At 49.1% G+C, this 24,489-nt stretch overlaps 1 protein-coding gene and 1 long non-coding RNA gene across 8 annotated transcripts in view; one reads left to right on the plus strand and one right to left on the minus strand.

Annotated features, from left to right (window-relative positions):
• The window catches only part of Cfap45 (cilia and flagella associated protein 45), a 33,610-nt gene extending 9,596 nt beyond the window's left edge, over positions 1–24,014 (plus strand). For 4 of the 7 annotated variants that reach the window (XM_076547993.1, XM_076547995.1, XM_006990568.3 and 1 more), the window contains exons 2-12: positions 4,215–4,340; positions 6,841–6,983; positions 9,185–9,329; positions 9,710–9,880; positions 10,946–11,124; positions 12,283–12,412; positions 16,894–17,040; positions 18,609–18,722; positions 19,305–19,498; positions 23,216–23,440; positions 23,815–24,014. In XM_076547993.1, the coding sequence (XP_076404108.1) occupies positions 4,215–4,340; positions 6,841–6,983; positions 9,185–9,329; positions 9,710–9,880; positions 10,946–11,124; positions 12,283–12,412; positions 16,894–17,040; positions 18,609–18,722; positions 19,305–19,498; positions 23,216–23,440; positions 23,815–23,893 (1,653 nt within the window). In that variant the 3' untranslated portion in view covers positions 23,894–24,014. Of the gene's footprint in view, positions 1–610; positions 763–4,214; positions 4,341–6,840; positions 6,984–9,038; positions 9,330–9,709; positions 9,881–10,945; positions 11,125–12,282; positions 12,413–16,893; positions 17,041–18,608; positions 18,723–19,304; positions 19,499–23,215; positions 23,441–23,814 lie in introns of all 7 variants that reach the window. The other 3 variants (XM_042258641.2, XM_076547994.1, XM_076547996.1) reach the window with 3 other exon arrangements.
• LOC143267829 (uncharacterized) lies at positions 1,582–3,455 on the minus strand. The gene is made up of 2 exons (XR_013043403.1): positions 2,572–3,455; positions 1,582–2,072 (listed from the first exon to the last, which is right to left on the minus strand). It is a non-coding gene; the product is annotated as an uncharacterized LOC143267829 (long non-coding RNA).
• Positions 24,015–24,489: the final 475 nt, after the last annotated feature.

The following is a 24,489-nucleotide window of genomic DNA, read 5'->3' on the forward strand; positions in this document are numbered from 1 at the left end:
CCAAAGACCACTCAGGACAAGGGTCTGGCTAAGTTATTCGACCCTTATAAAATCCTTTGTATAGGAATGGGTATATAGACATGTTGGAGAGATAGTGGGTTTAAGTAATCCTCAGCAAGCCAGATGTGCATGTCTGTGTGTGTGTGTGTGTGTGTGTGTGTGTGTGTGTGTGTGTGTGTGTTGATAGTGCTCCTCACAAGCTTTTTTGAGAGCATGGAAGAATGAGAAGAGGTGGTGGCGGGGAGGATCATAGACAGGCTATTAAATCACTTCAAAAGAAAACGATTAATAGCATCCTCTAGAGGGAGGGGCAGGAGCCTCTGTACCAACTCTGCTGTAATGTTTAGGCGATCCGCCACAGACAGGCAATCTGGTCCATTTAGAAAGAGGACAACCAGCTGGGTCCATTGGAGTGGAAGGCAAGGGGCCTGGTGTGCGGGAATCCCTCCTTTCTTAGTAGCCAAGTCTATGGAAAAGGAAGTACACCAGGCCAAAAATCTGAAGTCTGACTTTGTCAGCCTGTGTTGACTCCATGTGTAAGAGGAATTAGATCTCAGAGTAGAAAGGGCATCTGAGAACGGACATGCCTTTGTCTTTGTTCGATTGACAGGTGTTGGACGTACATCAGGGAAATGCCACACCGACCTATTCCAGTCCCTGCTAGCATTGTTGCATTTAAGCCAAATGCCCTAGCTCCTGCCATCTAGATAAAGAGAATTGAGTTCGTTTTTAGGGGCTGCACTCTCCTGCCCTCAGAGTCAGGTACCAGCCCCGTAGTTGTACTTTGTTTTCAACTAGAAAGAGTTTACTGTTATTGTTATTATTTTATTGTTTCTTGGTCATAACATGGTTATCTATTCATTGCATAAAGTTAATATAAGGAACAGCTTCAGATGGTAATACTCACCTGAAATGTGGGGTGGCAGGGGGTGGGGGGGTGGGGGGATGGGGGGGTGGGGGGGGTAAGAATCGTGGATGTGCGCTGCTGTGCTCAGCTTTTATGTGAGTGCCAGAGATCCAAACTCAGGTCCTCACGCTTTTGTGCAATACACATTTTGCAATTAAGCCAGCCCTCTCTATCAGCATTTCTACAGGAGCATTCATATATTTGTTAGAATATATTTTTTCTTCAAAAAATTTTTGACAGTTTTATATAGTTATGTAATGAATTTTAGTCATTTCACACACACATATACACACCCCATTCCCTTCACATCCTCCTCCCTCTTCTACTGAAAAATGACATGTTTTCTTAAAAACTTTGTATATTAGGGAGATTTCCCTATTTCGTCTCTACCCATTTGACTTCATCTTTCTGCCTCAGCATCTCTGTTAGAGTAACCTTGTTTGGCACAGACTCTCATGCTCCTGGGATGAGACGGCGTATAAAGAGAAGGGGGCAGCTGGGTCACCAAGATAAGCATATTAATGCGGGGCTTGCATGTTTATCGGTCCCTGATCAATCTTGGTCTTCCTTATTGTGCCTGCCTCCTCAGCTGTCGGTAAGCTGGAGAAAGCCGCTTTTCCTTCCCACACGGTCTCCTTCCAAGCAGGGGCAGGCAGCCGCTGGCTAGCCTCCGCTCAGCATCGTGAGGATATTTATTTGGTCACGCAAGAAATAAATCCAGCCCTTTACCTCCTAAGAGGACCACTTGGCTACTGCCTCTGATCCGGAGGGATCCGACTTTCCATTTCTGCTTGGTTCTTCATTTTTTTTTTCTTTCTTTCTAGTGTGTTTACACAGTGACCTCCCTAGTTCTTCTTGTTACTCTTGGCAAAATTGGTTATTCTAGCCCTGGGGTAGGGTTTGTGGCTTTCACAGTCAGCAGTTTTCCAGTGAGGTTTTCTTAGATACCCAACGCTAGTGCTCATCGCTTCCCCCTGGCCTGCACAGCGGCTGTTTTTCTGTGGTCATTTGCTTTTCCTCCCTCTGTTCCGACTTCTCGGTTCAGGCAGGGGATTGTTTCCTGCGGTGACTTCCTCCAACCTGGGTACCAAGGACACAGGAAAGAGAAGACAGTCTCCGCCTCGAGGGACCTGTAGTCTGCTGCACAATGCCACACACAGGAGCCCTTGAAAAGAAACAGGAAAACAGATTCGAAAACAATAATAATGCTTTCCATCTGTACTCCGAAGCCCTTCCATATACATTATTATCCTCGGTGCAGACCGCGTACGTGATCTGGAAAACATGGAACGGCGGAGTGACTTGGAGTCAGACATTCGTTCCTCAGAGACACTCATCTCAGTCTGGTCTAGACTCCTTGCAAGGTCACTTTGTTTAATTTCATTCCTTGTTTTGTATCACACGTAAGCTGGGTTCCTACTGTGTGCCAGGCCCTGCACTTTTTCCTTAATCATGTAGAGAACTCAAACTCTGCCCTTTGTTATCTTCCCATCTCACCCCTCCACCCCCCCTGCCATGCTTAGCCTCAACGCTGTCTACTGAAATTTCGGTTCCTTTCCTCTTATTCTATTTCCAACGGAAAGGGGAGCATTTGCTCATCGCCGCCATTTAACAACCCATCCGAGGCTGCTTTTATAGACGTCATTGGGGGCTGCCATATTTACCTTTTAATAAATCCAGACTTGTCTGCTCTGCTGTCTTGGGGCTGTCTGAAGATGTAAAGGAGGCTCGGTCTGTAAGCCTAGGCTGGCTGTGCCAGGTAGCAAGGGAAAGGCACACCCAGCAGTTCTCATTGTTTGGTTAAGAGCCAGCTGGAGAATCATTGCCCAGTTAAGTGTAAAAACCTCACATAGGCACTACAGGGGCTGGAAGGAAGTCTGGTTGGTCACGGCAGATCACCGAGAGCTTGTAAAACACTGTTCGGTGTTCAGCGGCCTGGAATGCGAGGTCCACGTCTCTCTTTACTCCATCCCCCGGTGGCTGCTGATGTCCAGACTTGGAGGGACCCAATGTGTCTAGACCATTTCCCCGAGATATCTCGGCTTACAGAGCTCTGTCGAGACGGGCGGGCGTGGGCTCCTCCAAAGCAATGTATGAATCAGCTTTAGATTAAGGCCGCCGTTATCCAAAAGCCCTTGCGGAAGCGGCTTCCTGGACGTCGATATCTACTCTCTGGGCCAAGCTGCAGCTGAACTGACCGCTGGGACGGGAGGTTGTGATTAGCCGGGTTCTCGGCGGTAAGCAGCAGAACCAGAACTCTTATTTCAGTAGGGTGGAACACCCTGAGAGGATTTAGGAAAGCCCACTGATTTTTTGCACCAGCAGGGAAGCTGATTTGGAAAATAGGAACAGAGGGTGCCTCTTCAGCTGTAACCGAGGCCAAACTCCAAACCGAGCACTGATCTGGCGCATGCGCCCCGGTGCTGCTGGCTTTGCATGCGGGTGGGTATCCTTATCAGTGTTGCCCCTGATGCCGAGTGTGGCTGCTCTTGCCATCCGTGTCAGAAAGGCTCCTCTTGTTCTGTGTCTTACATCACCGGTTCCCCAGTCGCCGTCAGGTCGGGGGCATCTTATTGGCCCAGCTTAGACCCCCTGCTTGACTGGGAAGGCAAAGACATGATGTTTTCAGCTTTTGTTGTTGGGAATGAGCCTTGTCTCTCCCAGTCATTAGAGGGAGGATCTGCCAAACATAGGAAGCGATCAGAAGCCATTGGCACAGCAAATAGTATTGTGTGTATTACACTTGGGTTATTTTGTCTGATTGGAGCTGGTTATCATTGCTCATACACTACCTGAAGTTTGTCATCCGTCACGTGCTGAGCTGTGGCCCAGATGAGTTTCTACAATCTTTATTTCCTTTTGCGGTATGTCCTCAGGGAAGGGGGCCCTAGAGCGGGGCTGAGAAGATGGGTGTTGAAGAGGACACTGTATTCTCAGGCACAGAGGCCTCCCGGGGCCATTCTTGTGGGAACCCACACCTGGGCAGGCGATGGGGTGCAGTGTTACTCTGTTCCTCTCGCCATCCTTTCCTCCATTCTTGCATCGGTACCTTGTGCCTGACTTGGCTTTATCAGCTTCCAAGACTACAGAAACAGTCTTTTGTAGAGCTAATACGTCTCGTCAAGAGATCCCTCCCCACGGGGATGCTGTGGCCCTACATTCCAGGGCCCACACAGACACTTTGTGCAAGAGGTTTTTCCCACAGGGTCACCCTCTAGCTTTCAGCATAAGCCAGAGAAATGTTTGCGGCCTGTGGTCTAGATGTCACTGGGTACTGATGCCCAATCCCTTCTGTCTCTTCCTGCAGCCGCTAAGCACAGGGGATGCCTCGAGCTCCGCTTCCACTGCTTCCAACAGGTCACGGAACAGGACCCGCTATCGGACCAAAGCCATGAACTCTGAGGTAGATGAGAGCCTTTTTGGAGGTGTCAAGGTAACTAATCATCTGCAGACCCCCCCCCCCGCCCGCTCCTGTCCCCCATGGGTAGCCACTCCTGGACAGCAGTGGCCTAGACCAGCGTTGCTTAGGATGAAGCTTGTACTTGTCACATCACTGAGACTTCATGCCATGGAAAAAGGGGAAGTTCCTAGACCCTAGCTGTATAGCTGCTGTACAGCTCCAACATCTAGTGTGTTCTAAAACAGGGGTGCCTGGTTCCTCACCCCTGAAAAGTACAAAACAGCACAAACAGCCTCCCCCTTTTCAACTTCCAGGCGCTGGACTAACACAGTCACTTAGCTTGGGGAGGGTCAGCAAGACTGACCCAGACTGGGACAATGACAATCCCCGGAGTGCCGAAAAGGAGAGGCAGAGAGTTGTTTGGAACACATTTTGGTGCCTGTGATGGTCGATGAGAAGGGGGTGGGGCGGGGTGGGGAAAGAGTGAGACTTGGAGAGTCAGACAGAGAGGGAGGGAGGAAGAGAGAGAAAGAGCAGAGAGGAGAAAGAGGCGACACTTTTGGAAGCGTAGGTGGGCTGGGAGTAGAGAGCTGGTGTCTGTCGCTGCTCCTCATTGGTCTCTCACTGTGCATGGAAGAGGGCTGTCTAGAGGGCCCCTCGGAAGATCTCCCACTCTGCATGTTTTCCCCACTGGTGAAGTCAAGAATCAAAAGGTTGCGATTTTATAATTACACCGAGAGACTCTTTCTGAAGAGAAAGGTCCTTATGGAATTTTCTAGTCAAAAAGGAGGGTGGGAAATGGCCAAGTGCTCCAGGATTAGTCCTGTCCTGGCCCAAGGTCTTTGGCCTCATGGGTAGATGAGAGTCCAGGAAGTGGGCGGTAGGGGGCAGAAGTGGCCTGTGGCCTGACTCAGTCATGCCCTCCGGAAGCAGAGATGAACGGCAGGTGGCAGCAGTGTTCAGGGGACGGTGCCGAGTGAACCAGTCAAAGCCACCCCCCCCAACCCCCCCAACCCCCAGTCACCAGGCAGGTGTCAGTTTCTGCATTTATGGCACCAACATTTTCTTGTGCCTAGAAATTCCCTGAAATGGGTGATTGTGTTTTCTTGATACCTCTTTCACCGTTGGAAAAATCTAAAAATACCACACGCCTAATCTGTGTTCATTTTGCTAAATCCTCAGTGACCTCCTTAACCACATTCCGCCCCCCCCCCTTTTTTTTTTTTTTTTTTTGCTAAGAGTCTTCCTATGTAGCCTAGGCTGGCTTCAAACTAGCTGTCCTCCTGCCTCTGCCTCCCAATTGCTGGGATCAAAGGTGTGTGCCACCAGGCTTGGCCCAACCACTTTTAGATTTTAAAGGTAGGTTCCTTTTAGGCTACCTAGCTATGCTTAACTCCCTCAATATGGCTTTTTTTGACCATTAATCTTTAGAAAGGATTAAAAATTACTAATACTAAAGGGTAAATTAATCTGTAACATGTATTGCTTCAAACTCACAGTGTGTTCGAAGAATTTCATAAGACCAAAAATGTTCACGAAGAGATAACCTACACACCATTTTTTTTTTTTTTTTTTTTTGGTTTTTCGAGACAGGGTTTCTCTATGTAGCTTTGCGCTTTCCTGGAACTCACTTGGTAGCCCAGGCTGGCCTCGAACTCACAGAGATCCTCCTGGCTCTGCCTCCCGAGTGCTGGGATTAAAGGCGTGCGCCACCACTGCCCAGCTACCAATTTTTTTTTATTAAGAAATTTTTTTTATTCATTTTACATACCAATCACAGACCCCCTCTTCCCTCCTCCCACCCCTCCAGCCTCCTTTCCACTCCCCTCCGCCCCCATTCTCGCCTATAAAAAGGTAAGGCCTCCCATGGGGAATCAGCAGAGCCTGGCATATTCAGTAGAAGCAGGTTCAAGCCCCACCCCCTGCCTCAAGGCTGTACAAGGTGTCCCACTATAGGTAGTGGGCTCCAAAAAGCCAGCTCATGTGCCAAGGACAGATTCTGATCCTACTGCCAGGGGGCCCCTTAAACAGATCAAGCTACACGACTGTCTTGCATTTGTAGAGGGCCTAGTCCAGTTCCATGCAGGCTCCACAGCTGTTGGTCTAAAGTTCATGAGTTCCCACTAGTTTGGTTTGGTTGTCTCTGTAGGTTTCCCCATCAAGACCTTAATGCTCCTTGCTCATAGAATCCCACTTCCTTTTCTCTGACTGGACTCCTGGAGCTCAGCCTGTACACGGTTTTAACATAGGGATGGATATACACTGTCACCCCCTCTCCCCCCCCACCTCTTGGCACGGTCTCTGGCATTCTCAGGAGGAATGCTTGCCTGAGAATAAAAGGCACTACAATGCCCTAGCCATTCTTGGTGTTCAGCACTCTATACCAGAGCCAGCCCCCTTCCCCCACCCCCCTCCACCCCCCCACGGCTGGATGGGGTGGAAGCCCCAGGGAAGCTACACCTGCCTGAGGATAGGGATGGATCTGGGGGAAGTGGACTGACCAGCTTCTAAGTCTTCCTTTCCGATCTCATAGCCTCCACCCCAGGGCAAGAGTGACAGCCCTATCGTGGTGCTCCGCGATAAACACGCTGTCCGGAAAACGCTCACTGCTCTGGGCTTGGACCACAAGCCAGAGACAATCCAGCTCATCACCCGAGACATGGTCCGAGAACTCATGTGAGTCCCCAGGGCACAGTTCTGGGTTCCCGCCTTCGTACAGGGTGACGGGGAGATCATGGCCATCCAGGCCGCCAAACTCAACTGCTTTCCTGTTCTCTCCTCTCCTCTCTCACCTTTGGTTTGGTTTTGTTTACCTGTATAGATTTTTTTAAAAAAATCTTTTTTCGGTGAATGTTCACAGAAATGGGTTTCATTGTGACATTTTCTTATATCTATATACTTTGTTCTTAGTGTCCTTTCCCCAGTTCCTTCCCTAGCCTCCCTCTTCCCTTCTTTATGGTCCCCTTCTTCCTCCAAATGGTCCCTTTCTGCTATCATGACACATATATCCCAATATCCTCTCTAGTTCCCTTCTCCTATTTAACTCTCTTCCTCCTTCTTACAGTCCTCTCTCTATTTCCATGACTGCACGCACGCACGCAGGCACGCACGCACGCAGGCACGCCTAAATTCTACACTTGAAAGAGAAAAGAACCAATATGTCCCCATTTTGTCTCTGAGTTTTTCCTCTCCATCTTGGCCTTTCTCTTCTCCCTTTGTAGTTGACCATTACACTGCCCTCCAGAGTTTCTCTCTCCTCCCTTTCTTAGGATGAGCTTTGGGCTCTAAAAGGTAGGCGGTCAATGCTTCTAAGCCCTCAGTAGTGCACTCGGTGAAGGGAAGTGAACCAGATGAGTCACTTCCTTTTGGGCTACAGCAAGAATCCAAAGCAAAGGGAAACTGACCAGATGCCTAATTAACCCTCTGGCTCCTTCCCAGACTCCATGGCTATCAGAGGAAACTCACAGGGGCTCTCCAGGGTCCTCGGGGGGCATTAGCTCAGCTTTCCTTCCCGACTGGAGCAGTGCCACTGGGCTCCTCCTAAGGGTGCATGCTGAGCTCAGTCAGCCAAGTGCCAGGAGCCAGCGCTGTGTTTTGGTGGCTTAGCACTCATGTTCTGTGCTCCACGCTCTCTACACATTCCTACCACCCTGGCTCCACTGCTGAATGACGAATGACGTAAGTTCCCAGAATCTGAAGCCCTTGACTCATGGCTTAAGCTGAAGAGACACAGCTGGATCCCAGTGCAGGAGCAGGAGCTGGACTTGAGTACAGCTTTTTTTTTTTTTTTTTTTTTTTTTTTTTAAGCTGAGGCTGGCCAGCCTGGGTATCTGACAGCCCGACATGGGCAGTAACCTGAGGGGTGCTACTTCTTGGAATGGTCTCTCTGCAGACACATTGGTGGTATTTCAGATCCACTGTCGTGGATCCAGGTTGCTCTTGGTCACTTTGTACCCTTGGTTGTGTGGTTGGGGCCACACCACTTGGGGCAGTATAAGACCTTGACTAATATGTAAATCCACTTCTTGAACACCCCCCACGAGTTTTATTAGATGAGATTTCACTTCCTGTCTCAGATCATCTGCGTCTTATTGCCATGCACCTGTTAAATCGCCTCGCCCAGAAGCAGCTTTATTCCCACCTCTCAACTACTCCCTCCCCCATCCTTAATGTATGTTATTTGTTTCTAATCATTATAATTAGCTATAGGTTTGTTGAATGCGTTGGGTAGCTACAAGGAGAGTTCAAGAGACATGTCTCCAGCAGCTGTCGATCAGAGTTTTTAATTAATATGTAGGGTTCAAAGCTTCTATCTAGGCTGGATGGACAGGGATATTTAGATTTCCCACCAGCATCCATTTCAACCTTGTCTCGCATTCCCTTATACTTTTTTAATGCGTCGGGAATAATCTGTTTTTAAAGTTCAGTTCAACAGCTTTATTTTGAGTGCTAAGTACCAAGTACCGGGGCAGAGATTAAGGTCACTGATGTAGTTCAGATAGTGCCCCATCCTGAAGAAGCTTGAAACAGGCCTTGCACCATTGGTCCTGATGTGGGCAGTGAAACGGAGTCAGAGTGTGGTGGGGCTCAGAAGAAAATGCTTGGGGGCAGAGTGGACAGACATAAACACAAGGTAGACTCATGGACAGTTACACAGAGAATGCAGCCTATGAGATCGATCATGGAGAGAAAGATGTAAAATGTCTTTTTTTTTTTTTTTCCAATCTGCAGCATCACTTGCCTCTCACCTGAAACCCTTCACTCCAGTGGTCCATGACGTTGCAGACTCTTCTGCCTCAGCATAGCGTGGGGAGGAGAAGAGAGCCTGGGAGCTCGGAGCCTGCTCTCCTCCCTAACCCTGGTTGTTTCTGTGTCAGTGTTCCCACAGAGGACCCCTCTGGGGAATCCCTAATCATCAGCCCTGAGGAGTTTGAGCGCATCAAATGGGCATCCCAAGTCCTGACCAAAGAAGAGTTGGAGGCCAGAGAGCAAGCCTTCAAGAAGGAGAAGGAAGCCATCTTGGTAACTCACCTTCACAGCCTTGTCCTTGGTGGCTGGGCGGCAGGACAGAAAAGTGTGGTGGGGAAGCCAGCTTCTCGTACCAGAGGGGGTAAACTCAGTTAAGGCATGCTGAGATAAGGTGTGTGTGTGTGTGTGTGTGTGTGTGTGTGTGTGTGTGTGTGTGTGTGTGTGCATTTAATAGAAAAATGTTGGGCAATGAAAACTGGAAGGCCGTCACTGAGATATGGGAGGGATATGTGGGCCACTGGGAGAAAGCCCGGCTGTGAAACCTCTCTGCTCTGATATAGCAATGGACTGAGGAGAAATCTTCCCAGGTTGCCTGTGGCAGACAAGTGCACAGGGAACGACCCCCCCCACCAATCCAGGCTGGTGTCCCTTAGGAAGCAGTGACGATCCGCAAGAAGATCATGAAGCAGAAGGAAATGGCCTGGAACAACAACAAGAAACTGAGTGACCTGGAGGAGGTGGCCAGGGATCGGGCCCAGAACCTTCTGCAAAGAGCTAGCAAGCTTCGCATGGAGCAGGAGGAGGAGCTCAAGGAAATGAGCCAGGTGAGTCTCTTCCTTTTATTTGAGGGCTCCCTGCCACTCCCTCTTGGCTCTTACTCAGGCACTGGACAAGGTGAGGGACTGCTGTGGGCGGGGCCGGGCATGAGGAGGAGGAGGAGGAGGACTGACCTGCTTGCTGGATGACTAGAGCAAGTCCCTTGCCCTCCCTGAGCCTCATGGAGTCCATAGCGATGCCAACACTATTTAGCAGAATTATTGACAGTATTAAGGAAGCCAAGATATAAGACAGCCTTTGTGAACTGTGACTGATAAGGATCTCGATTTTGTTTTTAATCCTGTTTGTTCAAGTCTGGCCCTGGATGGTGGCGGAGACAATAGAGCCCAAGAGTACTTCTTTTAGCAGGGAGCATAAAGATCAGGGACTCATTTGCAATTCTTTTCTGTAATTCATTTGCGTGTGGCTCCCTTATTGACCAAATGAAAAATGCTGACTCCCCAACCCCTTCATCTCCGATTTCCATCTCTTAAGTAAATCTCCACTTGTACCTGCTTTTATTATTTCCCGAAGCTCTTACTTTCTGGTTCTTAATGAAGGTGGCACCATGGTTTTTCATTTCTTTTATGTCATGTTGGGTTCTTCTCGATTAAAAAAAAATCCAGTGGTTTGATTTCTGCTCAAACATCTTGGCTCCCGTAAGCATAACGTGGTGTTCCTGAGTCCCTGTGAAGGAACTGGGCAACTCTAAAGACTCACGGAGACTTTGTGTGTGTTATGCAGGTGAATACGATATCATGGTTTTTCATCCTATTTCGGAAGGCTGATCCATTACCTCTCAAACTCTACAATACTGAGTGAGGCTGTCTCTCCTTGAATAAACCTTAGTGCCTCATAAGAACCCAGTAAATATTTGAGCTATGCTGTGTTAAGGAGTGAGTGGGAAAAATTGCTCTTTTTCTTTGAACTCGTGACGGACCCTGCACATCTCCAGCATGTTGTATTCTGCTCCCGTTTCTTCCCCCTTAATTTTCCACACACTGATAACACCCCCTTCCTTAACCTTATTCCCCCCAAAGCCTAGTGCCACAGTCTTTTTCTCCATTCCCTAGATTATTCTGAACGCCAAGTGCCACGCCATCCGGGATGCCCAGATCCTGGAGAAGCAACAGATACAAAAGGAACTGGACGCAGAGGAGAAGCGGTTGGATCAGATGATGGAAGTAGATCGGCAGAAATCCCTTCAAAGGCAGAAGGATCGGGAAAAGAAGAGGAAGGAGGAAAGACTGCGGTAGGTAGAGGTGTGGGTTTGGCGTTTCCCCTCCCTGAGTCCTGTCCACGTATCTTCAAGTCCAGGTAGCCTAGCAAAGAGGGAAGAACACATGGCGGCGAGGCTCCAGTGTGTCTCATCCCTTACAGAATGATGCAGGGGAATCATACAACCCGTGAAGCTTATTTACAAGATGGTAGCAGCTGCTTCTCTGTAGATTCCAGTTCAGTGCCCGTGCTCAGTGCCTCCTGTCCGTCCACTCTACACTCCTCTCCCAACATCTACAAATGAAAGCTCTGCCTCATTAGGCAGCTCTGGCGTCCTGACCCGATCTTTATGCAGATTGAGTTCAAACCCGCTTTCCAGGCAACTCTCTCTGCCCCTCCTTACTTCATCTGTCGTAAGAAGCATTCAGCATCTGAATATGAGTTGAACATTTCTTCTTGATTCACATCTTTGCCTTGTCTTCTCTCATTCCTGCAGCCTTTACTCATGCCATAGGCTCTAGATGCCTCCAAGTTCACTGATATGCCTACAGCACCCTGGGGTCACTTGGCAGGGAGCACTGATTGTAGAGCCAGTAGCCCTGTATTTACGGTGGAAAAGAGGGCTTTGCTGAGTGGGGAACTCAGGGTTCAGCCCTGTCTTTCAGCCGCTGAGAGTCTTCAGCGTAAGTCACGTACACAAAAAAGACAGTGGGCAGAGTAGGCATGAGTGTCAGGTTGGGAGATAATAGAAGAGAAGCACTGAAGAAATTAGAGATCCTGGACTTTGAAAATCTACAAAGCTCTGTGAAGCTGGGCAAGGAAGATGTCCTCCCACCTCATTAGAAGAGTTGGGGAGAAAGCTGGATTCCAAAAGCTTGTTAAACACCAGAAGGGAGAAGGTGGATTAAGATGTAGGGTAACTCCTGGGCAGACAGATTAAAAAAAATAAAAATAAAATAAAAAAAGAGGAATCTCAGGCAGGGGTACCCTGGAAATAGGACACAGCAAACGGGGTTTATGATCCAGGACACTCGAGGGAAGGACTTTAGTCTGGGTGCAGGAAGCATAAGCAAGCCAGAGGGACATTTGTCAAATGATGCCCGAGAAAACTCCCAACGACTTGGGTAGAAGTGGGGGTGGAAACTTGATGGACTCTTGATTTCAGAGCCACTCTGGTCCTGTTTTCTCCCAGGGGAAAGCGGCAGATCGTGGACCAGATCAAGAAGAACGAGGAGGAGCGCTCCCTGCTTGCAGAGCACCGTGAACAGGAGAAGGAGCAGATGCTGGCCTATCTGGAGCGGCTCCAGGAGGAAGATTTGCAGGTAACAGGCTACCGGGCCATGCTGAGTTTCAGCACCAGCAAAGCCCTCCAAGCTCCTTACCCCAGCTTAGGGTATGGAGTGATTTTTTTTTTTCTTCCCTCTGACAAGGCACGCATTCGTTTCACAACATTGCCACCATCAACTTCTTAATTGCTGTCTGAAACATTTGTTTGGCCATGGCATCATGCTGGGGATGAGCTGTGATTTGGATAAATATTGTCCTTGCCTCCCGGGGACTTGGGGTCTGAGACCGGCATATCGATGTGAACAGACACATAAAGGAAATATATGGTTTGCATGCTTTGCACAAGTCAACACAGGGATGTTTTACAGTCTTTTCCTCGGTTGCTGAGGGAAATTATACCCTCCACAGATGAACAGTAATGCTCTGGTTTCCCACTCCCTGCTGTTGTCTCATTCACAGTACACAATATCCCATTGTCATTAATTGTGTTGTGAAGCCAAACCTTTTATCCCTGTTAGCTTAGATAAATTTAGTAGGAGCATTTAATGAGGAAACAAAACAAAAACAAAAACAAAACAAAATAAAACACCCGATGACACACCTGTGCAAACTTTATAAAGTCTAAGATGGTCTTTTATTTGCCTTAGATGGTCTGTTGCAGTACATGAAGCATGTAGCAAAGACATATATGTACCTATGGCTGTAGGTATGCATGCTTTTGCATGTGACGGACACACATGTTTGTGTGTGTGCACACATGCACATGGGAAGCCCCAGGTTGACATCAGGAATCATCCTCCATTGCTTTTCTGCCTCATTCACTGAGACGGCTCTCAGTCAAGCCTTGTCTTGCTGGCCACTTTGCTCTGGGGATCTTTCTCTGCCTTCTCAGGCTATAATAACAAATGGACCACCATACCCACTCAGCATTTACAAGATTTCCGGGACCTAAACTCCCGGCCTCACGGTCCCCACGCTTGTGTGGCAAACACTTTATCCACGGAGCCATCTCTCCAGCCCTGTAGCAAGCATTTGAGAACACACACATTCAAGTTTGATTAGTCCTTTGACAATTTTGTACAATGTGTTTGGATCATATTCACCCCTTTGCCCCCCCTCTTTTTTTAAATTTCAAAAACTTCACACAAAAGTTGAAAGAATTGTAACCATATCCATCAGCACTTCACTTTGGTTTAATGACTAACCATTTACCTTAATAGTTGATGAAATTATGTTTGGCTCTAGACATCTTGACAATTTTCTACTATGTACTTCACCCTGCATCTCTGAAGAACAAGGGCCCTCTTACATAGCCTCCATCAAAAAGTCTTCCAAAGACCCCATAACATCACCCAGTATTAACCTATATTCAGTTTTCTTTAATTGGTACAGAAAAGTATTTTCAACTATATTTCTTTTTCCAAACCAGTTTCTAAATACAGCTCACATGCTGCATTTGGTTAAGCCTTTGTAGTCTGTTTTGATCTAGAAGGATTCTCTCATTTGTTGATTCATTTCTTTCTTTCTCTTTTTTATTATGTATACAGAAGAGGGCGCCAGATCTCATTACAGATGGTTATCAGCCACCATGTGGGTGTTGGGAATTGAACTCAGGACCTCTGGAAGAGCAGTCGGTGCTCTTAACCTCTGAGCCATCTCTCCAGCCCGATTAATTTGTTTCTTTAATATATTTGTTTTTTCGAGACAGGATTTCTCTGTGTAGCTTTGGAGCCTGTCCTGGAACTCACTCTGTAGACCAGGCTGGCCTCGAACTCAGAGATCTGCCTGCCTCTGCCTCCCGAGTGCTGGGATTAAAGGCGTGTGCCACCATCGCTCCGTTTATATATTTTTATTTTTAACTAACACCTAGTAATTGTGCATGTTTGTGGTCTACAGTGCGACAGTTCTATATGTAGGATGTGTAATGGTCAGATCAGGGTGATGTGACTATCCACTTCAGATAGTCGATATTTCTTTGTATCGGGAACACTCAGAATCTTTTCTACTAGTATTTTCAAATGTACAGTTGATTATTGTTGACTGTAATTATCCTGCTGTGCTATAGAACACCAGAAATTATTCCTCTTATCCAACAGCATTCCTGTACCTGATTCTTTTTTTCATGGTGCCATTTAAATCATGGAACACATCGTTTTTTATTTTTGTGTCTCTGCCCACTGCCCCATGTGTATGGATGATTGAGCATTATCAACTGCTACACTAGGTGCTGGTGAGTGACTGGGGACCGTTAAGGGTCCCATTAGCAGGTTCTTAGAGCACCTACAGTATAAGGACTAGTGTGAACAGTAGGTTGCAGATCTCTCGGGGGAGAAGAGGGGTCTTGCAGCCTTGTGAACTGCTTGCAAAGGAGACCAAGAAGACAGACACACCCAGCTAGGATCCTGGCTTGGGGGAGAAGTGTGGGAAAGAGTCAGGATAGAGAGGTCTGGGGAAAATATGCAGGGAATGAGGTGGGAAACAAAGACTAGACAGTTCAGCCAGATCGCAGAGAGTTGGGAATTGGTGGGCTCGCTGGGAAGTCCCAGCAGTCAGTGAGTCAACACGGTCACACCAATGTGTCACTGTCCTTTGGATATCCTTCTAAAAGACACTCCCACGTCTCCAGGAAGTATTATTAGGCAAGTTTAAGGTAGAACCCTGCACCTCACAGGCCACAGGGCTGCTTGTCAGCACCTCGGGGAGCAGGACAGCTCTTTCCACCGTGTTAGCAAGATGGAGAAGAGTCAAGGGAGTTTTTCTAGGTTGCGTGGAAGGGCTTTGATGACAGGCAACAGGGAAAGTCCCTTTGGTTCCTTGGAAGTCAGACGAGCCAGCAGAAACCACAAAGCAAAGAGTAAATACACAGGCAACAGAGCAAATAAATACACGATTATATAACTGCCCTAGATCAGCAGCGACAGCTTGTTCAGCTATGGGGGTCAGTGTGAATAATGCCTGGGCTATCAACGAGAGTCCTGAAACTGGTGAGAAGTTGGAAAGGAAGAGATGGAGAAGGGTGTGTGTGTGAGAGCTGGAGGGGGTAGAAGGGAAGAGTGGTGTGAGGAAAGAAGCAGTGTATGAGAGTCAGGAGAGAGTGAGGGAAGCCTGGGACCCACAGAGCTGCTGTGGGGACCAGGCCAGGAAGCCTCCTGGAGTAGGGAAACCCTAAACTGGGCAGCTGCTAACTTGGCAGAGAGCAGCCCTAGGGGAGGCTGAGGGCAGCCCAAGCTGGGCTTCGGAGAAGCTGCTAGGCTTTGGGGAGGTGCAGCTTTTGAAGAAACGGAGCCCGGAAGCAGCTCGGGAAGCTGAGTGAGTGGGTGGGGAGAGGGCTGAAACAGAGCCTGGCATCCGCTGGAAGTGACGGGCAGCCAGCCGCGCAAGATTCCAGAGTCTCTGCATGTGACTCAAGAACATGCCGGGTGTGGTGGGCCACGCCTTTAATACGAGCACTCCTGAGGCAAAGGCAGGTGATCTCTGTGAGTTCGAGGCCAGCCTCCTCTATGGGAGTCCTAGGCCAGCTAGGGTTATGGTCTTTACAAAAAGATGGACCTGGCTTGAAAGTACCTGAGTTTGGAGGCTTGGGGTGGGAAAAAAATGTAGACTTTCTCTTTATAAAAGATCTTGAGACTCCAATTGACACTCTGCTTTCCATGGCTCTGTGTCTAAACACCCGCCCCGCCCTGCCCCGCCCCGACCATGCCCTCACATACTACTTGCTTTGGTCTTTGTTTAGCCATGGTTTATTGGGTATTTGCTGTCTTCCTCACACTAGGCTACATGTTGTTGAGGGAGGGAGGGGATTGTCTCAAGGTGCCCGTCTCTATCAGGGACAGAATGAAAGGGAGGTGTGATTGATCATTTCCCAAAGGTGTGGCACCAGCCTCAAGTGCAAAAAAAACTCAGCAAAGGAGACAACTGAAAGCTGAAACAATCCAGTAAGATTTCCAGAGCGGGCAGACATGTTAATTTAGGCAGAGAGGTTTACCAGCTGTGTGGCCTTGGGGAAGCCAATTAAACACTGGACCTCAGATTTTCATCTATGCAAAGCCCTGCCTTTCAGGACTTGGGAAACAGCCTCTAATAAATGCCGAGTGAGTGGAAATTACTCAATTTGAACAACGTTTATTTATTTATTTTTTAAATCATCATTGCTGAATGAAATCTCAAATTTGAGTTTCTATAGGAGAAAGGCATTGAAAGCTGGAGGGTGGTATAGCTCCTGAGGTCAGAGGGGTGTACTTCAGCATGGTAAGAGGGAGAGAACTTTAAGAGCCTCTGTTTCCAGAGAGCACAGAGAGATAACAGTGTCAGTCAGGGGGCCCTCACCAGGTTGAGTTGGATGAAGGGGCTATTGGATAGCAAAGTTGCTTATTGATGGTCCTCGCAGGACAGCTTTAATCCGGGCTGGGGACGGCAGCTGGACTGCCTCCTGCCTCAGTGTCTCTCCATACCAACACGCCGGCAGCTTTTGGTCCTGCCGCCTTCTACTCTGAGGCTCTCTTCCGTTTCCTGGCAGGATCTGGAACGAAGGCATCAGGAAAAGCTGAAGATGCAAGCTGAAATTAAACGTATCAACGAAGAAAACCAGAGACAGAAAGCTGAGCGGTTGGCACAGGAGAAGCTGGCAGACCAGATGGTGATGGAATTCACCAAGAAGAAGATGGTAGGGACTTAGTGTCTTAGTGTCTGATGCTGGGACCTGTGTCCAGGAGTGACATGTCCGTAATAGACCTGAGCACTCTAGCAGAAGACAGCCATGTCTTCATTCTAAAATACACAGGCCTGGCTTCTTTTTCTTTCATGGTCAGATAACTTGTTCAATGAGAGTGTATAGCTTCAGAGACACCCCCCGCAGGGTGCCATTATTTTTCATTAGTACTTTCATTTAAAAGTTGGGATCAGGGTCACATGCAGCAAAAGAAAACTAAAATGATTGGTAAAAGTGAAGTTTCTGTGAATTCCTCAAGGTTTGAATTCCCTAGAAACCAAGAGCAGCTTCTCCATGCATTCTTTTTAAACTCTTATATAGGACATCTGGTATTGGGTACTAAAAAGAGTCGTCTCCCAGGAAGCAGTATCTGTAGATAGCTATGGGTCGATAGAGCTCTCCAATGTATGGATTCATTCTGGGACAAAAATTGAATGATGGAATGATTGGGGCATGTGGGGGAGTGGAGGACAAAAAACAAAACAAAACAAAAACCAACCAAACAAACAAAAACCAACTTCAGTTTAGAGTGAATGTGGATTTATGTAAAAATAGGAAGACAGACTTAAAGTGGCAGAAAAAAAAATGATTTCTTCACATGTGGATTGAGTCTCTTCTGCAAATTTGGAGTTCTATAACGACAGTAGACACATCTTACTTCTCTGTGGTGTGTTTTCAGAACGTGTGACCAGTCCTCTGGGCACTGCTCTTTCGGGACTAAAGGCAGAGAGGGGTTGTGGAAGCATCTAGAATGTTCTACCCTGCCATCCAGGGCAAAAATGAGGCAGAGGAATCAGCCTGACCCCGGGGGTGGGGGGGTTGGGGGTGGGGGTGGGGATCGTGACTCCCAAGCAGGCAACTCCCTGAGCTTCTTGGCATCCTAGGCAGGTAGAATAATGAGGGATAAGGGACAGTGCTTAGGGAACAGCCGCTGAGTGTCACCCCACAGGTGCTTGTGGTCACTTGACTGCTCTAGAAGCAGCGGCAGAGAAGCTTTGGGGACACGCACTTCCGTTCTTTTACAGAAGTGGTAAAAGGAACATGTTTTGTTGGTTCACTCTTGAGGTGAACTATGCTACGCACTGTGGGATTGCCCAAAGCTTGGCTGGCAGTTTGCCCTGGGGCGGGGGGAATAATGAGACAATCTCCACCTGCTGCATCTTAAAGACTGGCAGTTGTTGTTTGGCTCCGGTGGTCTTGCAACTCGAAATTATCTGCACTGTGAGGGAGGGAGTCCAAAAGCCTGTCTCAGGATCCCTGCCTTCGAATCAGTTTCAGCAACCCCAGTGTCTGTCCCTTGAGATGCTGCCTGGGCTCTCTAAGATAACGCTTTCTACAAACGCTAGTCTTTACCTTTGTGCGTTGCTAAGATCCCTTCCCCTCCCCCATCTTAGATGGAGTGAGGAAATGGTCGGGGAGATGCTGGAAGCAGTGTTCCGCTGTGGAGACTGTTTCTCTGTGCAAAGCTGCAGCCCTGTGGATTGCCATGAGCTCCCCCGCCCCCCCTTTTTTTTTCCTGGCAGGCTCGAGAGGCAGAGTTTGAGGCTGAGCAGGAAAGAATCCGGAGGGAGAAAGAGAAGGAGATTGCCCGCTTGAGGGCCATGCAGGAGAAGGCCCAGGATTACCGAGCAGAGCAGGTATCCACTTCCTCCTCCTCTTGGCTTTCCTTGGTCCCTCCCACTCCAGTAGCCATTCCTTGACAGCCGGTAAAGTGGCCTCCAAATCTAACCGCAGACAAATGTCATTTAATGATGGGATGCACTCTGGAGGAAGGGTGGACCTGTCCCCATTGTCCGTAGTGGCAGCGGGAGAGCAGAAGTATGCACTTAGGTTCTGGAGAAAGTTTTTGACTGCTACACAAAGAATTTTCAGCCTTAACTGACCAATGAAACATGTCACTAGAGAAAAATTCGGCACCTCTATCATTAGCAGTTTTTAAAATTAGAAGCAATTCTAGGAGTGCCTGGAGGTGCTTAAGGAACTGGGAAAGAGTAAAGAGCAGAGAGACAGGACAAGGTGACCCCCCTCAGGAAATATTCTGGCCCCAAAGATTTATGCCAGGGTTCTATTTCTTCTTTTGGCAATACCGGGTGCCAGAGAAATCCATGGCGCTTCTCGGAGCAGACTGATGTCTGTAAGCCGGTGGTTTACCTCCTTCTTTTGTACCCTCATCGTTGGTCCCGTCCCTGTCCCCCTCATCCCACGGCCTGCTTTCTCAGGATGCCTTGCGGGCCAAGCGCAACCAGGAGGTCGCCGATCGAGAATGGCGCCGAAAGGAAAAGGAAAACGCGCAGAAGAAGATGGAGACCGAGGAAAAACTGCGCAAAAGCCGGTTGGATCAGGTGGCTTTCAAGGAACACACGCTGGCGGTCCAGGTGCAGCGGGACCGAGATGAGTTCGAGAGGATCCTTCGGTAGGAGGGGCCCGGAGACCCTTAGCTTCCTTTCCCTGTGTGGATAAAGTTGGGGAAGGAGAACAGTGTGCCCAGGGGATGGTGTGTGTTGGATGGAGAGGAGGCTTTCTGCCATGTGAACGGGCATGCGGACATCCATCTTGATCATGTTGCCGCAATCATTCTGACTAGATGGATGGCTGAAATATTTCAAAGCCATTCGAGCCAGACATTTTATGATTCGAGAATTGGAAAATAGCATCTGGAAGTGTTTAAGGAACTAAGGGCTATTTATCCCGAATCAGTAAAGATGTAAATAAAGGTATACATCTGGTCTGGTCTGCCTCCACCTAGACCCCACATCCCTCTGCAGCCTAGGGAAACTGAAGCAGGAGAAACCCAGGGGAGACAGAGGGTCTCCAGACACCAAGGGTTGTGTCACTAAAGTGTGTCACCCACTCTGAGGGTGTCTTTGCCACTGACCCGACTCGTAGCTGCTAAAGAACATGTGTTCCAGACTCTGGGTATCATCAAGCTCGTTGTGAGCGAACACGGTTCTTGCCTGCTCCCTAGGAAGGTTTTCAGAGATTCCTGGCTGGCTGGACCTCATCTACAGTCATCTCCTGGCTGCTTGGCAGCCCTTAGCTTTATTTTTTGTTGTTTGGGCTCAATGACGATTCCAGCATATACACAAAAGCCCAGGACCTATGCTGCTCACCCTTCTGACCCCTCCCTCAGAGCAGCCGGCTTCCTTCTCAGTTCTGTTTTCTCCCAGTCAGATCTGCCAAACTGCCAGACCCAATCTGACTGGGAACAAGTCCCTTTTTGCTTTGTTTCCACCTCTGTAAAATAAGGATTAAAAAAAAAAAAAAACAGTAAGGCAACAAACCAAATACAATTCGCATTTGGAGAATGTGAAATTATAGAAGTTATGCTCAGACGAAGCAAGGCTGATCAGCACTCCGTCATCTCGAGGCTGGGCTCTGGGTCCTTCCTCCTTCTTGGCACCGTCTCAGTCAGGAGCAAGCCAGGCCAGGCTCTCCTGCGCCCCTAGTGGAGGCAGAGCTGTGCAACCTCTCTCCTGCCAGAACCGGATTCCTGGACTTGCACAGAATCTTGCCCCTGCTTGTTCCCACTGGCTATGATGCCTTTCGGCTCTCCTGCTGTGGTTGTGCTGTGGTCAGTGAACACCTGGTAATGGAGACAGCCTCCTAAATCCGCCCCCCCCCCCCCCCGAGCCTGCCCCTGGGCTCCAGATTGCCTTCCAGATGTCTCCCCCTCCTCCCTGCCTCCATGCCCTTGGACAGCTGTGAGCCTTCGGCAGGCACTAATAAATATTAATGGGATGAATTCCAAGTCCTACTTCTGCTGCTGACCCACTTGACTCCGCTTTTCTCTGTTTGCCTGAAGCGTGCACACTAGCCGGCTATTAACGTGTGTCCAGCCCTTTGGAGAAGTCTAACTTCACCTGCTGCCCTAGCTTAGCATCTAGACCTGGTGTCTCCAATCCATGTGACCTCCATTGACAGCCGTCTTTACTCCCAGAGTGTCTCGGCCACAGCCAGCAATTGATGTTTTCTTACTTCAAAAGCGTGACCTCCAGTACGGCCTGCATATGGACTTGCTGCTTCTGGGTAGAAGGTCTTGAACTTTTAGGCTGTTGACTGAGCAGAGAGAGCTAAATCAGGACATCTTGAAAACATATGGACATTCAGGTTTGCCCCCCCCAACAGGTTGTGGCTTAAACACCCTGGGGCAAGTAGCTTTTGAAATCTTGTAGGTGATTCTAACGTCCAGTCCTTATCCACAGCTACTGCCTTCACTCTGTGCTATGACCGGTGTATTAGTTACTTTTCTTAGTGTCCGTGACAAATTATCCAGCGAAAGTGATTTGAGGAAGGGCTTGTTTGGGCTCACGGTTTGAGGGGAGACAGTCCATCACGGCAGGGAAAGTCATGGCAGCAAGGTGACTGACTGGTCGCATAGCATCCATAGTCAAGAAGCAGACAGAAAGCCAGGCGTGGTGGCGAGAGCCTTTAATCCCAGCACTTGGGAGGCAGAGGCAGGCAGATCTCTTCGAGTTCGAGGTCAGCCTGGTTTAGAGTGAGTTCCAGGACAGCCAGGGCTGCACAGAGAAACCCTGTCTCGGAACACAAAACAAAACGTACAAGGCGGGTTGCGGACAGAGAAGGATGCTGGTACTCAGCTTCCTTACTCCACTAGAATTTTCTACTCCAGGCCCCCAGTCCACAGATGGTGCTGCCCAAATTCAGGGCGCATCTCCCCGCCCCCTCAGTTAAATCTCTCTGGAAACCCCCTCACAGATATGTCCAGGGGGTGTTTCTTCTAGGTGAGTCTACGGTCTAGTCGCGTTGACAAAGAAAGTTGACCGAATCCTTCCTCATTTGGATTTTCAACTGCCCACCATCCTAGCAGCTCTCTAGTGATACGTCCAGCTCTCCCTTTTCCACACTTACTCCTTCACTTAGATGGTCGTGAAACACTAGGAAACTCATCTGCTTACAGGGCAGTGATGATAAGCCTGGAGAGTACATTCCCCGCCCCAGATCCCTGTGGGCGGCGGCGGGGCATTCGGTGTCTAGTTACAGAGGGGCGTGGAGACCAGCAGTTCCCTTCCTGTGTGCTGGGAAAGGCTCTATAGAAGGGTAGAGGTGTGGGATTTGGGGGGGACATTGCATGGCTGGAGGAGCTGTTAGGACGTGAGAGGGTGCCCCATGTGGGGGTGGATTTTGTCAGACAGTGAAGAGATGGCCTTTGGCGGTGGGAGGGGAATCTTTGTTTTGGTATAAGGGAGCCTGTGGGAGAAAAGCAGATGAGAAATCCCTGCCTAAGATAGTTCTACAGTTTGGGTTTGATTGTATTGAGAAGATGGCCTCTGACCGAATTTCTTCAAGGTGTAAATACATTCGAGCTGCTCTGGATGCCATTAGAGATGTCCTCCCTGATATTAGTTAGGGTCTACGTAGTATCTTTGTGGAAGACATCCGGAGAAGGAATGTGAAGACATCGGTCAGTAAGGGGACAGAGAGATGCCTGACTGAGTTCTTGCCTTCTTCCAGCAACTGAAGTAGAGCTAACATACAGATGCTGTTTCCTTGTTCTTGCTTGGTTTTGTCGACGACATCATTACCGTCAGAGAGGAAAGGAAGGAAGATCGTTTAGATCAGGCCGAGAGGAGTTAGTTGCATCATTAGCAGGAAGAGTTGGGAGAGCTCTCGTTGGGTGAAACCCTGGTTGTGGGACCTAGCTATGTGGTTTACAGAGTACACATACATGGTAGGGATTCTTGTTTAAAAATGCTAAGGGCCGAAGAGATGTCCCAGCAGATGAGAGCACTGGATGCTCTTCCAGAGGATCCAGGATCAGTTCCCATCACCCATATGGCAGCTCATAATCATCTGTTACTCCAGTCCCAGGGAATCCAATGCCCTCTTTTGGTCTCTGAGGGCATCAGGCATAGATGTGGTGCCCAAACACACATGCCCTCTAAACACCCATCCACATAAAGTAAAATGAAAAAAAAAACCATTTTAGAAATTATTAATAATTTCAGCCCTGTGATCTGTGACAACGGACCTGGTTCTGGCAGGTGAGAGGAAAGCACACAGTAGGCGCTTTTACTCTGGTCTCTGAGGCCTGGAGGTTGGATGGCTGTGGACCACTGAAGAAGGGTCACCCAAGAGCTCGGCCAATCGCTTCCGTTCGTCCCTTCCCCAGGGCTCAGAGAGAGCAGATCGAGAAGGAGAGGCTGGAGCAGGAGAAGAAGGCGGCGGACCGCCTCCAGCACGCCAATGAGCTCCGGCGGCAGGTGCGTGAGAACCAGCAGAAGCAGGTGCAGAACCGGCTCTCCACCTTCGAAGAGGGCCGGCGCCTCAAGGAGGAAGCCCAGAAGCGCCGTGAACGCATCGAGGACATCAAGAAACAAAAGCTGGACGAGCTGAGGTGCGCGCCGCCCCGGTTCCTTCCTTTCTCCGCTCCTCTCCTCTTCCCCAAAAGAGGTGGCACATCAGGCTGGAAAAGCCGTGGTAGGGGAAGGAGGAGCCGTGGACGGGAGGTGTTTAGCGGGAGGGCTTCCCGCAGGAGGCTTGCCCCTCTGAAGGGTCTCCAGCAGAAGGAGTTCTGGAACTGGGTCTTGTTGGCTCACTGGCAACTCCTTGGCAGGGTTTTAGGACCTCGACTGGAATATGCTTGGTGGGTACATGGTAGGCATAGGTTGGGGTACAGGGCCCCAGGTTGTGGAGGCCCAGGGCACGCTTTCTCCTGTCACACCTTTGGTAACTACCCTACTTACACATGCCCCGTCTTTCTCCCGGCAGAGCGACTGGCCTTCCTGAGAAATACTGCATCGAAGCTGAGCGCAAAGCCAACATCCTGCCAACCACTTCTGTGAACTGAAGGGGAGCCTCTGTGGTCTTTGGTGGGGGGCACAGATTTTGCCTCGTCCCTGGGGGCATCCACAGTTGCTGCTAATCTAGACATTTCATAGTTACAGATTAAAACTATTCTATTCTTCTAAGGAACAGCTCAGCTTTACTACTGTGAGTTTGGGGATTCTGGTGCGCCATTGAAGGTGCATCCAAATAAACCATAGGGGACCTGAATGTGGGCTGGCCTGACACTCAGGCTCTGGAACAGGATGTTGCTCAGGTGGGGTCTTCTCTCCTAAACAGTGAGATTCTTTTTTTTTTTTTTTTTTGATGGTGGGGGGGGGCGTGAGGGGGCACCTGGCCTTTTCGTAATCATATGGTCTGTCCGTTTTCAGCACATTCTTGTCTCTCTTCTGGTCCTGTGACCAGTTCATAGGAATTTGGGGGCACTGAGGCCGAGTTAAAGGTATGCTTCTGTTGAGGGCTGCTTGAGGCAGAGCTGGAGAGGGAGGGGCACGAATTGCTGAGACTGACTTATCCTGGGCTCCTAACTGTGACTCAGACCACATGTATGGAGGGGGCGGTGCATGAGCCCGGGGCTCCCTGCTCTGGGCTCAGGCCTCT

This window comes from Peromyscus maniculatus, chromosome 11 (assembly GCF_049852395.1).
Source record: "Peromyscus maniculatus bairdii isolate BWxNUB_F1_BW_parent chromosome 11, HU_Pman_BW_mat_3.1, whole genome shotgun sequence".
Classification (NCBI taxonomy): Eukaryota; Metazoa; Chordata; class Mammalia; order Rodentia; family Cricetidae; genus Peromyscus; species Peromyscus maniculatus.